General features: G+C 44.1%; 1 protein-coding gene across 4 annotated transcripts; it reads left to right on the top strand.

Annotated features, from left to right (window-relative positions):
- Positions 1 to 310: 310 nt before the first annotated feature.
- Positions 311 to 15450, top strand: RPS6KL1 (ribosomal protein S6 kinase like 1). Of its 4 annotated transcripts, none has more exons than XM_048485688.1 (12): positions 311 to 438; positions 970 to 1041; positions 1877 to 2192; positions 4696 to 4820; positions 6012 to 6104; positions 6366 to 6413; positions 10727 to 10859; positions 11975 to 12886; positions 13644 to 13733; positions 13928 to 14010; positions 14244 to 14339; positions 14482 to 15450. In XM_048485688.1, exons 3-12 carry the CDS (start codon positions 1958 to 1960, stop codon positions 14590 to 14592), a joined length of 1926 nt encoding a protein of 641 aa, XP_048341645.1. In that variant the 5' UTR covers positions 311 to 438; positions 970 to 1041; positions 1877 to 1957; the 3' UTR covers positions 14593 to 15450. The 4 variants fall into 4 exon arrangements, with proteins under 4 accessions (XP_048341645.1, XP_048341646.1, XP_048341647.1 ...); XM_048485689.1 differs by having other exon boundaries at positions 323 to 394; XM_048485690.1 differs by lacking the exon at positions 970 to 1041 and having other exon boundaries at positions 334 to 438.
- Positions 15451 to 17395: the final 1945 nt, after the last annotated feature.

The raw sequence follows: 17395 nt of genomic DNA, 5'->3' as shown, positions 1-17395 counted from the left end.
GCCAGCTTCGGCGGCCGGTCTGAGTCAAATCCCCCCCCTCTCTCACACACACCATTATATGATACTGCTGCTATTGCTGCCCTCTTTAATACAGCCACTTTGCCCTCACTCAGGAAAGTCCCTTCCAAAACCCCGCCCCCTTCTATGAGATCAAACGGAGGCTTCCCCCTTCGAACGCGTCATTCCTGCGGCTGTCACGGCCGCCCTTTAAGAAGCCGGAGGTGAGGCGGCACACCGGGGATTGGTGCTTTCTGATGAAGTCCGGCCGGTGAGCTCATCTGCAGCCAATCAGGAGAGCCGTGGACCACCGCTCGCCCCCCCTCTCCCGGCACGCTGCAGCCTCCAAGTGATGCTCAGGCAGGCAGGAGCGGGCACGGCGCGGAGATGGAAGCAGGTGAGGAAGACTCCGGAGCCTTCCCCGGGGACCGTTTCAAACAGGTACTGCCTTGCCTTGCAAGGATCTGCCCCTTTTCCTGCCCCGATCCCACCTGCGTCCATCGCCCACCTGCGTCAAGATCTCTGTCCATCGCAATGCTGTCTTTCCTGGCGGGTGGGGCTGCTGGGCTTCCTCATTTGCTTTCCTTGCATTGCCTGCGTGCATCTTCCCCCGCTCTTTTGAGGGAGCAAAGGTTCTTGGTGCAGACTCCAGACCGGGGATGCAGCCATCTCCTCTGTCTTGCAAAGCCAGCAGCGGATGCATCTTCACAGTGGCCTTCTTGGCAACAGTTCCTTGCAGAAACCTGCTGGGATGCTGGCGCTGTGAGCTACTGTCGTGATAGTGCCCCTGCCAAGCTTGAGATGTGCCTTTGCATGGGAGGAAATGGGAACTGCATCAATGACTGGCAGTATCTCCATAGCACTATAATGTGAGATCAAGTTAATTGAACATGATGGGTTGAAACAGTTCCTGGAAGGGGGAGCCCTTACAAACAGTTTGTAGCTGCGTTGTTTCCTGTCTGCTCCCCACAGACCGTAAGGAGAACCAAAAATACCCACTTCTGTGTTTCATTTCTGCATCTGAGAAATGGTGGCTTCTGTAAGGTAATTTGAATCTTAATCTCACTCTCCCTTTCCTCTTTGCGGTTGAACATCCTAGATGCATTTCTGCCCAACATGGCTACAATGTCTACTTCCCTCACTGCTCAGATTAATCAATTAAGAACTTTTTGGTTAAACCTTAATTGGTTGGATTAAGCAGTTTTTAATTTTGAATTACAGAAGTTAAACTGATCTTTGAAATAATTCATTCAAATAATTGGAAAATAAGATATTTCTGCAATCTGCTCTGAGTCTTGGTGAGAAAGATGCATGGTAAATGTAATAAATAAATATGAGGGCAGGGAAAAAAACCCTATTCAAGTTAATGTTCCAACTGTAACTTGAATAACTGATCTATTATTATTTCATACAGCATAACTCTATGTACCATAGCAATTCTTTCCACTGGAAGTATATTTTTAAACAACCCATTAACTGATTCAAAATATGCCCCTAATTACCAAGACAGCATTTTTAAAAGTTTATTTTTAATGCAAGTGTTTACAAAAAATGGCAAGTAGCAGATACTGTCTTAGAAGAGGCAAATGAGAAATGCTTCTTCTCAGATGGTGGTTGCTGTAAAATAGAGAAAATGACCCTGTTCTTTAGCACTGGTATCTTTATTTATAAACAAATTCATGTGTATTTAATCAACTAATTATTAATTGGTTACAATATGTACTTTAATTGGGTGACAGCTTGCACTCCTATCCACATTTATCACGCTGAGCACAGGAGAGCTTACTTACAAGTAAATATACATAAGGTTGAGCTGCATGTCTTGCCTGCAAGTGCTTCCTCTTGTTTGTATCCTGCTTCTAATTCTTTTTATTTCAAGTTTTGCAGCAAATAGGTTGGTAAGAGTTTCTTGAGAATGGTGGTTTTTTAAACCAACTGGCTTGTGGGTACCTGTTTGGTCATGGAGTCGGAATACTGCACACAAGCATTCTCCCAGGCTCGAGTATATCTTGAGCAAATTCGGAGTCGAGTCACACCAGGGAGCGCAGATGTACATGGAACTGGGAAGCGTGATTACTTGTTGGATGCAGCGAAGCAGATCCGTTTGGCTTTGGAGCGGGACGTGAACGAGAACTACGAAGAGGCATTCAACCACTACAAGAATGGCGTAGATGTGCTGCTCAATGGGGTTCAGGGTATGATGGGAGAGGGAAAAAAGGGAGGGGAATTTGTGAGAGGTCCTTCGATAAGTGGATCTTGGAACCATGCAGTGTGTTTGGCCAAACATGTAAAAGGCTGGTTGCTTGGGGGAAATTTATTTTGTTACTTTAAGCTAACATAAATGTGTAAACCTGCTAAATAGTACATTCTTTTGGTGGGCTAACAACTTTTATGGCTGTATTCATAAGTCTGTGCATGGCCATTAAGTCAAACTATAAATAGGAAGACTACCCGTAGTAGAGTATGTTAAGAGATCAAGACCATAAAGACTGGTGTCATGCTGACTGTATACACATCTGCTTGGTAGTCTCCTTGCTTTCAAAGCAACTGATTTCACAGGAAGTGTGCTGAAAAGCACAGCATTGGGAAAAAGATTGTTTGTGATGCTGCTAATAGGCGATTGGTTGGTCATAGTGATTGCTGTGACAGCGGTGGGATCAATGCAGAGCTAAACTGACACATGGGAAGCATAGAATAATGTGAGTGGATGGTGATCATCTTCCTGATATGACATAAAGCAAAGCAATAGATATGGCAATCTAGGGTGTTGAGAATTTAAAACATGGAGAGAACAGATGGTGTGACTCTCTTGTCTGAAGCAAGACAGTGATCTTGAAGTGTGAGCTGTATAATGCTGGGTGTTTTTTCAGGACAGGATATACTTGAAGGAGTACAGAAAATGCACAAAACCTTTGCCAGAGAATTCAGCTTTTTAAAGAATCTGACATTTCATATCATAAAAGGCAAGCTCCTAGCTTATACGGTTACAGATATAATGCTTGAACGTATATAGCTGATGCCTGCAGGGAAGAATGAGATTTGGCGCCCTGCATTGGTCACTGAATGGTGAAATCTTGAGGTGGTAGACTCTACTAGCTATGGCTTCATAGGGGTAGGATTTCATATGTTGCTTCCAGGTTAGATCCAGCCTTCATTGAGCAGAAAGGAAAATGTTCTTTGAGCAATTCTGCTTGCACAAGCAAGTATGAGGGGTGCAGCAACACACAGTTCTTCAATTTAATTGTTAATTAAATAATATGGAGCAATGGAGTGTACAACCAATGTTCCATATGATTTTAATTTAATTTGCTTTGTATCAGGAAAAAAGGCCTTGCACACACAGAAAAGATAGCGAGGATACGGTGAGGCTTACAGTGAGGCTTAGTACAAACAGACAATGATGAGTAATTTTAGTAATTCCTCATAAGGAAAGTCTATTGCATACATGGAAGTCTTCCATGGGATCCAATCCAATGCCTCCCGAATAGCTACTTGGTGTAACCTACTCAAGGAACATATAATGGAATCCTGAAGTGGCAGAGTTAAACTGGGTTATCTCAAACTGTGGATTGGGGAAATAATTTTTGAATACCCCCCTTTTTTAAAACAACAATAAACTGTAGCTTTGATGCTTTTCTTCTTTTTCGAGGGAGATTTTTTAAATTTAATGTAAGGCATGTGCTGTGCAGTCAGAAGACGGTATAGTCCATTGTTCCTGTTGAAGACTCTACCACCTCATTTTGCTGCATGTGTGTACCAGGTCCATGCCCTCCCTCACGTAACTAGCTTTGCAAATAGAACAAGAATTGCAGCCCGTGTGCAATATATGATAAATATGCAAATATGCTCAATTTCAAGGGGAAAAGGGCATCTGGTACAACAGTGCTTAACAAGCAATCTAACAAACACAATACTTTATCTAATGAAACACAAATGAATTTTCCAGTGTTAGCAACATGATATGTTGAACTTACTAGAAAAACAGAAATGGAAGCTGATATTGGCTGTAAAACTAAATAATGACACAATGCAGATTCTATATGCAACCTAGAAAAGTATCTTAAAAGTTCTTATGAATTGCTCTTAATCAGTATTCAGAACAGAAAATGAAAAGGCTTCAGCATAGCATATCAAAGTTTATGTAGTCCTTCAGAAGATAATATGCAGGATTGCTGTACAAAGTAGAGATGCCTTTAGCCCATTTAAGAGATGACTTGCAAAGCTCTGGATAATGCTTTGCCTTATAATAAACCTTCATAGGCTTATTGCTCTATTTTTATGGCATGTAATATGACGTCAACTAAAAACATTCAACAGAAAACAAAGCACAAAATGTAAAATGCAAGTAACAGAAACATTAACGTATCTGGACGGTATGTTAAGATACTTTTTTAGGTTGCATATAGAATCTGCATTATGTCATTATGTAGTTTTACAGCCGTTATCGGCTTCTATTTCTGTTTTTCTAGTTTAATATATTATGTTACTAACAGTGGAGAAATTGTGTTTCATTAGATAAAGTGCTTCATTAGATAAGGTCAGCTTTTTGTGGCACAGATTTTAAAATGTCCAAGTGCAGAATGTAAAATATTAATACCAATTCCGTAGTGCCCTGATTAGCAGGCACATATATTATGATTTTGGGGGAAAGCTGGGGATTAAGGGCTAAAATGATTAATGCTTACAATTCTTGTACAGTGGATCCTAACAAGGAGCGCCGTGAAGCTGTGAAGCGCAAGATCACCCAGTACTTGAAACGTGCCGAGGAAATATTCATCTGCCACCTACAACGGACTTCAGGGAATGGAAATTCCACTAATATGGTGAGAAGAGAGGAAGGAAATGGGGCCTTGTAGGAATGTAGGCCAGTACTTTTTTCTAGTAACAAACCTCATGTGCACAAAATGGGAATGGGAGTGCAGTAAATGTGAAATGCACAGATGGAATCTGCATCACCTGAATACGGACATACCAATAACATTTTTGCACAGTTGAGTAAGGGGGAGACTAACTTCAATCTGCAACTTGTTCAAAACCCCAAAAATTGTACAAAAATAAAGTACATATGGTAGAGGAAGCCCAACTGACTTCTCCTAGAGGCTTATTTTTGTTGCTTTTAAATTATCCATCACCTTTTCATTATGAATTTTTATGCTGTTTGCTGTTTTCATGTGTGATTTTAAGATATTTTATTATTATTATTTATTTAATTTTTTATACCGCTCCATCCACAAAGGGCTCATTTTATCAGATGTACTGTTTAACTACCTGTACTTTAACATTGTGTTTATTTTTATTATTTTAATATTAATTGCTCATGTTGACAACTATGCTACCATAGAGAGAGGCCTGTAATTTAAGCAAAATGAACAGTAGGGTGTTGTGTGATTTCTGGGCTGTATGGCTGTGTTCTGGTAGCATTTTCTCCTGTCGTGTCACCTGCATCTGTGGCTGGCATCTTCAGAGGATCTGAAGATGCAGGTGAAACAGGAGAAAATGCTACTAGAATACAGCCATACAGCCCGGAAACCACACAACACCCCAGTGATTCCAGTCATAAAAGCCTTCAACCATAAAATAAACTGTGTCTGGTAAAAGCTCGGAAATTTTTTAAAAATTGATCTGTCGGGCTCTCATGGGCACTAGGCAAGCCTTCAGTGCTAAGCAAAGATCCCTGTGCCACTTCTACAGGTAAAACCCCTTGTCTCTGTTGCTCACATATTCCTAATCTCTCCTTGATGTATAATTCATAGTACTTTAACATCTGGAATCTGGGAATCAACATTAAAGGACACTGAAAATGCAAACATTGTCCATTTTCTGAATTACTGAGCCTATAATTTGGATTTTCTTGTTATAGTGTAGTGATTCCTAGTAGATTTCCTTTCATGTAACTGAGAGACACTGGATTTCCATGTGTATGCTTCATTACGATTCACTCTGCATGGATAAAGTCCCATCCAGTCTTCTTTGCCCTTGATGGTTTCTCAGCTGTGTTTCTTGTTGATTAACAGGGTTACAGCAGCCTTCGCTTTCGGCCAATTAGGACACTCAGGACACCAGTGGAAAACCTGAGGCACTGTAAAGTTGTAGGAGTAATTGACAAGGTAACTATTTGCATCTGAAATATCTAGCTTGAGTTGGCAGGTAGTGTTTCAGAAGAGCCACATTAGTTTGTTGCAGCAAAGAATCTTGAGACATGCTAACAACCAACACATCTGTTGCTGCTTAGATGACCGCATGCATCTAAGGAAGTTGGCACTGGTATACAAGAACTCCTACAACAGAAATTAAGTTGTTTTCGAAATTGCTAAAGGACTCTTCATTCGTGATAGTACTGTTTATACGTGCTTTTATACTGTTTGCAGGTGCAGATAGTGCAGGACCCAGCAACTGGGAAGACCTTTATACTGAAGGTATGTGCCCCTTCTTTCTCTCTTCCATTGACAATGCTAGACACAGAAGTTTTCCAGGATCAGTGAAATTCAAAATTCCTTTTGACTTAGTTATGCTTTCTTTGGTTTTGGTAAAGCAACAACAGAGGTGAGTCTATAATGTTCTATTTGGGAAGCTTCCTAAAATCAGTTTCTACAGAGGCATTCCTTTTCTTTTGTATATCCTTTACTATCTTTACAAATGCAGAATTTAGCCACTTTTATAGTGTTCTTGTGCATCCACAATGAAAATTGAAGCATTTGTGTATCTAGGCTTGCGTGTGAAATCTCATATTATGAAGGGCTGAGAGTCCTTAGCCTTGCCTGCACACGTCAAGAGAATGCACAGAGATTGTGGCCACAGATACACAATATGTATATGTGAGCTGGACAGTTAAGGCACACAGTAATCACCCGTTGTGCATGTTTGTCATACTCATGGAGCATAAGTACATAATCTATCCATAACAAAGGAATTGCACGCATGGTCTAGTTTAGTACAGTGGAACCTCAGTTTTTATTGCCTTTGGTTTTCATCGGTTTTGGTTTTCATCTATTTTTTCAGTGAAAAATTTGCCTCAGTTTTCATTGATTTGCAGTAAGATGCAGGGGTTTGTAGAGAAAAATCACCCGGACAAAGCTGTTGCAGGCTGTGTCTGCAACTTGTTTAATGACAATGTCTTGCCCCATTTCGGACAAATCTTAAACGTCAGAAACAGACCTCTTTGGACAGCTTTCTGGTGCGATATTGGTCCACTGGCTCTGACGCTGGTCTTAGTATTATTGTTTGTTACTGTTTTCCAGGGACGTAGGTATAGATTTTTTATGGGGGGGTTCGGGGGTGGGGCCACACCCCACCCGCCCATAGGGCATGGCCACGCCTCCCCAAGCCCCGCCCCTGGCCTAGCGCTTATAAAAGCAGCTCTCCGAGGTGAGGTCGGGGATAGCAGACTCCCCTGCCCTGCCCTGCCCTGCCCCTCCCCTCTCGGCAGAGGCATAGAGGGAAAATGGAGCCTGGTGCAAAATCTGAGTTTTGCGCCCCCCCAGGCAGCTGCTGTGATGCTGGAATCCACCCCCAAACACCATCACTTTCAATGGCGTTTAAACTAGAGAGCCCAAATTCTCCTTTTAAATCCACCTGAAAGGGAGAATCTGGGGCCCCTAGTAAAAGAACATTGAAAGTGATGCTGTTTTGGGGTGGATTATCCCCCACCCTGAAACAGCATCACTTTCAATGTGGCGTAGTGGTTAAGAGCAGGTGCATTCTAATCTGGAGGATTTCCCCGGGTTTCCCTGCTCTGCCACTTGAACTGTGAAGACTTATCTGGGGAATTCAGATTAGCCTGTGCACTCCCACACATGCCAGCTGGGTGACCTTGGGCTAGTCACAGCTTTTCGGAGCTCTCTCAGCCCCACCCACCTCACAGGGTGTTTGTTGTGAGGGAGCAAGGGAAAGGAGATTGTAAGCCCCTTTGAGTCTCCTACAGGAGAGAAAGGGAGGATATAAATCCAAACTCTTCTTCTTCTTCTAAACTGAGGACCTCAGAATCTCCCTTTAAATACATGCAGAAGAGGGTGGATTTAAAACGAGAATCTGGGGAAATTTGGGGGGTGCCTGCTGTCAGGGGTGCAATTGTTAAGCTAGAAGCACCAAACTTTCAGGGTATCTTTAGGAGTCTCTCCTAATGATGCCACCCAGGTTTGGTGAAGTTTGGTTCAGGGGGTCCAAAGTTATGGACCCTCAAAGGTGTAGCCCCCATCTTCTATTAGCTCCCATTGAAAACAATGGAGGATGGGGCACTCCGTTTGGGAGTCCATAGCTTTGGACCCCCTGGACCAAACTTCACAAAACCTGGGTGGTATCAGTAAGAGACTCTCCTGATAATACATCCCAGGCTTGGTGAAGTTTGGTTTAGGGGGTCCAAAGTTATGGACCCTCAAAGGTGTAGCCCCCATCTTCTATTAGCTCCCATTGGAAACAATGGAGGATGGGGGCACCCCCTTTGGGAGTCCAGAACTTTGGACCCCCTGAACCAAATCTCACCAAACCCGGGCAGTATCATCAGGAGAGTCCCCCAAACAATCCCTGAAAGTTTGGTGCTGCTAGTCCAAACAATGCGCCCCCTGCAGGCCAAAAACCGAAAAAGCACTAAAATGCTTTAAAAACCCACAAACGGGTGGGCGGAGCTTCGGACATGAATGGGGGGGGTTCAAACCCGAGAACCCCCCCCTTACCTACGTGCGTGCTGTTTTCAGCATTAAACACTATGTTTATTCACCAAAAATGTGGTTTTGGTATGTTTTTTGGAGTGCCTAGAACAGATTAATTGGATTTACATTGATTCCTATGCAGAGGCGAACCAGAGGTAAATGGCGCTCAAAGACAAATTGTCTCCAGGAGCCCCCCAGGCTCTGTCCCCCACCACCACCCCGACTCCACCCCCCACTGCCCTCGACCCTGCCCATGTCACCATGGACATGGGCAAGGTCTGGGGTGCGTACCTCCCCCCAGACTCCCCCTGGTGGCTGGGCTCCCAGCCAGCAGTCTCTTCTGACCTCCTCTCCGGGCAGGCCAGAAGAGACTGCAGTCCCGGTGTCTCATTTTTGTGTGCCTTGGACAGGGTCAAGGCACGCCAAAACGACAAGATTTTGCGCCCCCCCATGTGACCAGAAGAGTGGCGCCACTGTTCCTATGGAAAAGTTTGCCTCGGTTTTCATCAGTTTTGGTTTTCATCGAGGCTTTTCGGATGGATTACCAACGAAAACCGAGGTTCCACTGTATAAGCTTCAGGAAATAGGCACAATGGCAAACGGTTATGTATATTAACTGTTCAATATCTTCAAATGATACATACAAGTGAGAATTCATAAATTGCATAGTTCTGGAATCCCACTGCGCCTAACACACTTTGGATAGTGCCCTAGAAGATCAGAACTTGGGAGTTTTACCACTAGGAAAAATATGAAATCTGGATGCCACTTGCAAAGAGGAGACTGTGGGACTTCTCTGCTAACATTATTTGAGCTATTGTGTTGGATCTAATAGCACGTTGAACATTTTTACATTAGCAAAAGAATAATGATGCGGTAAAGAGAGATTTGGGGGTTTTCCCCCCAGGGTTGAGATACATGTTACATTGGGGGATCTATTGTAGGATCTCTCTGTGTCCTTTTACCACTAAAAAGAAGTCATAAGAATACAAGGCAGTTTGAATTGAGAGTGCAGTAGTATTAACCCTTTCTTACTTCACTATTTTCCTGATAAAAATCATCCTCTTTCCCTTAAACTGCTACTGGGTGTGGGGGCGGGGGAGGGGCAGGAGAATAGAAACTCATATTTTGGGTTTCTTTCCCCCTATTTGGGTTGATTCAGGTAATTTGTTTGTTAGATGTTCACTCAGAAATTTGGTGATGGTCCAGTCTTCCTGAGATGGTGCAACCTATTCTTTCTCACACATAAAATCTCTCTCCCCCATACCTGACAGGCTAAGAGTATCCCTCAGCAATCAGAGCTCCTCAGATACAAACTGTCCCCTTCTGCCCCTTTCCTTCCTTAGAACCTGGCTGTGTACAGTGCCTGGCAGTTTACATTACCTCATAACCATACAACCCGATGTGATTCCCAATTCTCACCTTCCTTTTCAGTGATTCCCAGTGGCTGCCGCTTACCTATCAATGTCTTGCCTCCGGGTGCTTTGGATTATTTACCAGCTCCCTCTTACTACTGCTGCTTAGCCTTTCTTGCCTCTTTATAGGATTAGGCTGTCATTACTCCCTTGGCTATTTCTGAGCAGCAGTAGCACAAATAGCACAAAGGCATGCTAGGAGACAAAAGAAAGGTCCTGGCTTTATGGATGTCTCTTATGAAAAGGTTGCCATATGCCCTCACCTGTACACAAGGTCAGACATCGATTATAGTAATACTTACCCAGATGTCACAGGTAAGTTTTGGAGACATTCCATAGCATTAGTTCTCCTCTATAAACATCTTTTAATTGTAAAATCATAAGAGTCTACCTACCCCTGATGCAAATGCTCGACAAGAATCCAGCTAGGGAAAAATGTGCTGACAGTTCTCAAAAATCACTTGGTGTTCTAGAGCAATGTGAAAAAGTTGAAGGGTATAGTGGAAAAGTAGCTAAATTGCTCTGGAGCTGTGGGACCTCCATCCAATTGTGTTATATAGTTGGATGAACAATGCAGGTGAATCATAGGTGTCACCATGTTAGGAAATGCCTGTATAGATGATAGCTAGGCAGCCACTATATAGTCCCTGGTTCTATGTTCTGTTTCAGAGCCTCACCAAATCCTATGTAGAGACCTGTGGAAGACAAACAATCATCCCTCATGGAATCCCTTTCATGACTGAACTGTTGCGCTACTATGTGAGTGAAGACTCCATCTTCCTTCATTTGGAACATGTGAAAGGTGAGAGCGCCTTATATCCATTCCCCTTTTCCAGCCTCAACTGGTGTACATCATTTCGGGATTCAGAACCCCTCTGGATTTTTCTATCAAAAGATTCAATTTAAAATGCTATGCCCACCCAACTGGGGTTGGGGAGCCTAGCCCTAAGGTAGCCCTGTGGTCTTTGGAACTATGCTGGCAGGGGATGATGGCAGCTATAGTCCATAACATCTGGAGGGCCACGAGTTTGACACCTGTGAACTAGACCATTCATACAGCAAGAGAAAACCAGTGAAAGATGGAAACTGCATGCAGAGGAACACAGAAATACTTATGTGAGCAAATCTAGTATCTAGTATTAATTAGATCCTTAAACCAAGAAGAACCAACTGAGAGCATAATAGAACTTAAAATTAATTTCAGAAAACTCAGGTTGTAGGATAGCTTTCCTACGCGTGCTGTTAGAGCAAATAGGTGTCCGAAGTAGTTGCTGCTCTTATAACAAACTGTTTAGCTTCCTGAAGATCAATTCCAATATTATGTACTACTTTACTGTAGCAAGTACAGAACTAGAAATAACCAGGTCACGATGATCTACTGCATTCTTTGTTTTTTAAACAAGTGCCTGTACTCATATATAAGATTGTAGTGATTTCTAAAAAGTTCGGTCAGGAAGTTGTAGGCTCTCCCCTCCCAAAAGTGCTGGTACTCAGTACCAGTAAGGACCATTAAAAAGCCTTTCAAAGATTAGATGCTAAACCAAAGCACAGAGCTTGAAGATCTTTCCAAAGAAACCTCTGCAAGTTACAGCGCCACAGTTGGTATTTCCTTATCTAGTGCTGCCTCGATCATTTTATGTAAGATTGTGGTAATATCAGTTCATTAGGTATATTTTTATTTCTGGGTCAACAACTGCATTTTTAACCTAATATTGTAGATTCTTGGACATACATTCTTTCTCAGTTAAACCTACCTCATGGGATAAATGGGATGACAAAATGGTGGGACTGATGAGAGAATCAAATATGGCCCTGTGAGCTTCTTTGGAGGAAGGTGGAATGAGATAGAGCATAGGGTGTAGAACCTAAGAGATAGTTGGCAAGACCTATCACTTTTCTTCCTTCCATTTCACACAGGGGGTACTCTCTGGTCGCATCTTCACTCACAGCACAATTCGTCCAATTGTTCCAGTACAAATCTGAAGTCCAGCTTCGCTTTGGAGCATGCCCATGAAGAAGAGCTTATAGGAAGCCCCCAAAGAGCTGATTCTAGGTTAAGGCAGAGCTGCAACAGCACTGGCCAGATCTCAACTTCTGTAAATCACTACATATCCAGATATGCTGAACAGTCACATGATCACACACATGTCATACCCAGTAATGATCATAGGTGGCACACCAGCCCTGTCATTGGAGGAAATATTGTTGGAGGGAAGAATTTAAGTGTGACACCCAGTTTAGCTGGTGCTGCAGAATCTACTATCAAGCCAGTGGGCCAAGAACATTGCCTCTTGGCCAACCAAAGGCTGTCTTTTCTGCCACACAACACACTTCACAGCTCTGTACCTGAGAGAGAGACTTCTCAGCAAAACCCAAAACAGGAAACTTGTGAGAGAGCTTCTGTTCCTGTCCCAAAGGCAGCAAAAGGAAACAACTTGTCATTGACAGCAACTCCTTGCCGCCGCATACCTAGGCTTATGCGTTCCCCAGCAACTCTATCAAGGCAAAGGCACGCCTGCCCTGGAACTGTCATACAGAATTGCTGCAGTCTGGAGAACCAGTGGAGTGAAGCAGAAGTGAAAGAAAGGGGATGCCTTGCCCAGGAAGTATTGGTTCCTGATAAGGAACAGCACAAACAGCCATCACCAGGACATTATGGCCCACCAGCACATCAGGCTTCCAACAAGAATGACCCTGGAGTCTGGGGTATAAATGAGGATCAGATTCAGCACTGGGCAGCAGAAGTTCTTTTGGCTTTGGAGGGTCTCCACCAACAAGGTGTTTTTTGCCAGGATCTCAACCCACGGAACCTACTTCTAGATGCCTCTGGTAAGCTTCCTATTGAGATGAAAGAGGAGTTTTCGGCCTTCATCGAGGTTTGCAAAAGTGTCCGATCTGTTCCTGAAGGGTTGGCTTAATTGAGAATTGTCCTCTTCCTTCTTCTTAATGCTTTGCAGCATTGTGGGAAGACAGCAATTGCCAATATACCACTTTGCTCAGATTATTACTTAAGGCACATTTGTCCAGACATTGCTCCATTTTGCAAACTCGTGTATTGAGACAGTTGCCATTGAGACACAGCTGCTTCCAAGATAATTCTAGCAGCATCTGAAGGAGCCAATGTGATGTAGTTATTTTCCATGGTAGTATTGTTTGCATATGTGAACTGGGCATGTTTCAGTATCCATTACAATACAACCCTTTACAATCTTTCCTCCAACCTATCAACATCTTGCATTTAATGAAGCAATGCCCAATATGTAGAACTGAAGTCAGTTGGTCTATCAGCTGGGAGTGTTGGTGGTTGTGTCTGCCAGCATCCCATAACTTCCTCTGGCCCCTCAGTGTGTACGCAGGAGCCCCTCTTCCTCTTGTTCCTTCTAATTTCCCTCTTAAATAGCAGGCCTATGCCAAGGCAGGAAAAGTTTCCAGAACTTGAAAAAATGTTGTGCTTCAGGTTTTTGCCTCTGTCAGGCAAAAACATCTCCTCCTTTTCTATCATTCCTTTCTCTGTAGGTGAAATGCGAAAGGGTTTCTCATACTTGCCATACAACTAAGGTTTGCATCACATCTTTTAATCTCATAGGTCACATCCGTCTCACATACTTTGGCCGCTGGACGGAAGTTGAGCCACAGTACTGCAGCCAAGCCCTGGAAGAATTGTACTGTGCTCCAGGTAAGGGGGAGAGAGCACTTGCCTTTTCCTTCTTAGGTATACTGACCATGAAACATTGAGAAGTTCACCATTTGTTGGGAATACAGTTCTCTCAGAGGATTGGCCTAGGCAGGTAGAGGCAGAAGAAAATCAAAAGCCGGTAGGCATGCTCTTGTTTTTCAGCATCTATTACTTATTCCTTTTTTTCCCTGCAGAGGTGGGTGGAATTTCTGAGCTGACAGACGCGTGTGATTGGTGGAGTTTTGGAGCATTGCTCTATGAGTTACTGAGTGGAACGGTGAGTAGCTGAGAATCTGGGCCAACTATTAGGAAGGCCTTAAAGTTGATGGTGAAGGGTCATGCTGGGTCTGGGAACTCCCAAAAGCTGATATACCTCATTGCAGGACTGGATTTTTCACATCCTGGTTGTCAAGAGGTAACATTAATATAGTAACACGTCATGGAAATCTACAACCATTACTTCATATGTGATAAGCTTACCTAAGCGGCATTTATTTTAATCTCTGACAGTCATTGTCCCAGAATCACCCCTCAGGGATTTATCCTCACACCCAGCTGCATCTTCCAGAAAGACTCAGCCATTCTGCTTCATGTCTACTATCAGAGGTGAGAATAATCTTCTCAAGGAGAAGCTTAGCCAGCTTGCCTAAGGTAGCGGCCGTGGGGCAGGGGAGATGGAGGGGAGAGGGGTTTAAAAGGGGTGATTAGAAAAACAGGAAATCTGAGCCTCCTTCCCTTTCCCTTCCAGCTGCTGAAGTATGATCCCAAGCAACGTTTGGGCTCCGGAAAAGATGGCGTGAAAAAGATCAAGGCACACCCTTTTTTCAGCAATATCCAATGGAACAAGCTGGTTGCATAGTGAAAGCTGAACAAGGGGAGGGTGTGTGCACATTATCGCCGAGTACAGGGCACTGCAGTTCAGTTTGTGGCATGAGATGGTCCACGTCCTTCCAGAAGCTGCTGTGCTTCAGTACAAAGATCCCCAAGCTTAATGACTTGGGTGGTGCTAGCAGTGCTGTTGCTCAAAAGCAAATGGACACAGCTGGGCTGGGGTCCAGGCTTGAGTTGCTCCACTTCTGCTTCCTAACCAGACAGCAATAGCAGCCGCGAGGAGAAGTTAGGCCTTGGAAAGGCATTTATGCTCCTGCAGTTACCTTCCAAGAATCCTAGTTTTAATAAAAGCCCCAATAATTCAAAAAGGCACAGGCCAGGCAAGGCTACTGCCTGAGGGTTTTAATGCTGCCTGAAGGATGCAAGCAGAATCTCAGCATTTGTTCCTTTAAATATTGCTGTCCTAAATGAGGCTAGAGGGGGGAGGGTCCCTCCCTTGCTTCCTTTCTCCCTTGTTTGGGTCACCTGTCAAGCAGTGCTTTACCTTTCACTCATCAGCACTTGCCTGATCTCTTCCACTGGTCTGTTTTAATTTCACCTTGCATCAATTAGCTGCAGTACGAACTTGAGCCCTCGCAGTTTCATGTCATATTTTAGGTTAAGTACCACTAGGTGGAGGCCTTGTGTCATATTCCATCAAACTCACTGCTGGTGGCTTGCATATGTACTTCCTGCACCCAGCTTTCTCTTCTGCAGGACTACTGAGTATAGAATGACTATTACTTAGAGGGAAGATGAGCAAAAAGCTCTTCTTGTGACCTCTCCCTGTGGATCTGTCATGACTGCTTGTGAACGTTCATAAACCAATAAAATATTCACAGCTTTACCAAGTCCTTGTGTGGATGTTTAGAAACAGTACCAGATGCCTCAGCTCAGGTTTCTATGCGAGATTGTACCATGAGTCCTGCACCAGCAAAGCCAGCACACCACTACAAGCGTAACAGGTGGTTACCAATCCAAGGAGTTGTCTGCTATGCCACCAGCGGCATGTCTACTTAGGGTCTTGTGCTATTTTACACATAGCTGGTATGTGGATTCTCCAGTCTTCACATATGGTCTGGGTATACTTTGGTCCACGATACCACAAACTTGCCCAAAGCAGCAAAACTTAAGTGAGACCAAAGTAGCATTAGGGAGGGATTTCAAGCCGTGTTAATCTTCCTGGACATCACAACCCAAGAACCTTTTTTCTGTCACATAAAAGAAACACTTAGTGACACCATGTTCCTTAGGGACCAACTACCCCTTTTCTCAGGCTGACCCTTTACTTCCATCCCCTCTATCTCTGCACACACCTGGCTCTAAGGCTGCTTTCACACATGTTGGAAAATGCACTTTTAGTGCATTTCTGCAAACAGATGCTCAAGTGCGTTGAAAGTGCATTATCCAACATGTGTGAAAGCAGTGGGACTACACAGAACTACTTGTTTGAATGCCCTGCTGCATCCCTTCACTTCATAGTCAAGATGAAAGGGATTTTCTGTGCCATTTCAGTATCCATTTTCAATAATGAAGTCAGTGCCTGTAGTTCTGGAGAGCTATAAAAAAAGCAGCTCCTGCTGCTTTTATTTTACTAGGCCAACCATACAAGTGATCTTCTAAAGATCCCCTATGGCTCAGAAATAATCTAAACTAGGAAATATTGTGACAGAGTAGTTCTTCAACTTAAACCCAGTAATGCTTAAGTTTCTGCTACAAGGGAATTGATAATGCTTCCCTTTTAACCCAGATTAAAGCAGCAATCCATTTCAAACTACAGACTGTATCAGCCAACAAGACCATAAAAGTAACAACCACCTGCATGTATAGTTATCCCTTACAACCCTTGTTGAACTTGGACACAGGAGACAAATATAGCAGTGGAGTTTTTAATTTGCAAGCCTTTAAAGTATGCACGCCCAGGGTTTGATGGTCCACAGAGAACAAGCAGACCAACCCAGAGCCCTTAAATACACAAGAACCACCATTGCTGTACTGATGCAGCACACCCTTTCTTCATGAAGGAACACTGAAACAGCTATGCTGGCAGACTAGCATACCGACTTATGCAAAGACACAGCCTCTGATTCCCAAAAAAGCAGGCAGCCGGCTGTCAAGAACTGCTGATTTGCTCTACGGAAAAGTTATGTCTGGACTCAATACTTTTGTGGCAGATCAAGCTGTATGAAGATGCTCCTACAGCATCATCATTTCAGGGCCTATGTGGCTCTGTGCTGATTTCCTTGATAGCAGGCAACAGATGCATCAGGCTCAGTGCCCCACCTTATGGCCAAGTACTGCTCACCATACTGACGCACATCGTCAAGCTGCAGAATTCCTTCCCTCTATTCGGTCCAAATGCTCTCTCTGAACTGCAAATTCCTTCATGGGAGTCTTGATATTTAAGGCATCTCATTAGGATCGACTGGCAGCTCCCTAGTGAATTCACTTCCTTTTATAAGAGCACAAAGGGCAAAAAATCTGTAACTTAGGCCGTTTCTGCACGGCCAGGAGGCGCCCCCACGCCGGCAGGAGTTCTGCCAGCAAGGGGGCGGGAGCCTGCTCGCACGCAAGCGTGCGAGCAGGTGAAGGGGAGGCCGGCAGACGGCAGGCGGCTCCGCACGGAGCCGCCTCTGCGCCCTCCCCCGCCCCACTCACGGTGTCGTCACCTGCGGGGCGGGGCTGCGACGCCCCGCAGGCGACGAGGAGGACACCATGAGTGGGGCGGAGACGGGAGACAGCGTCTTCCCGGCGGCGCGGTTCGCACCGCGCCGCAGGGAAGACGCTCCCTC

This window comes from Sphaerodactylus townsendi, linkage group LG02 (assembly GCF_021028975.2).
Source record: "Sphaerodactylus townsendi isolate TG3544 linkage group LG02, MPM_Stown_v2.3, whole genome shotgun sequence".
Classification (NCBI taxonomy): domain Eukaryota; kingdom Metazoa; phylum Chordata; class Lepidosauria; order Squamata; family Sphaerodactylidae; genus Sphaerodactylus; species Sphaerodactylus townsendi.
Note: the sequence above shows the minus strand (reverse complement) of the source record. Positions and strands in the feature narration are given on the sequence as shown.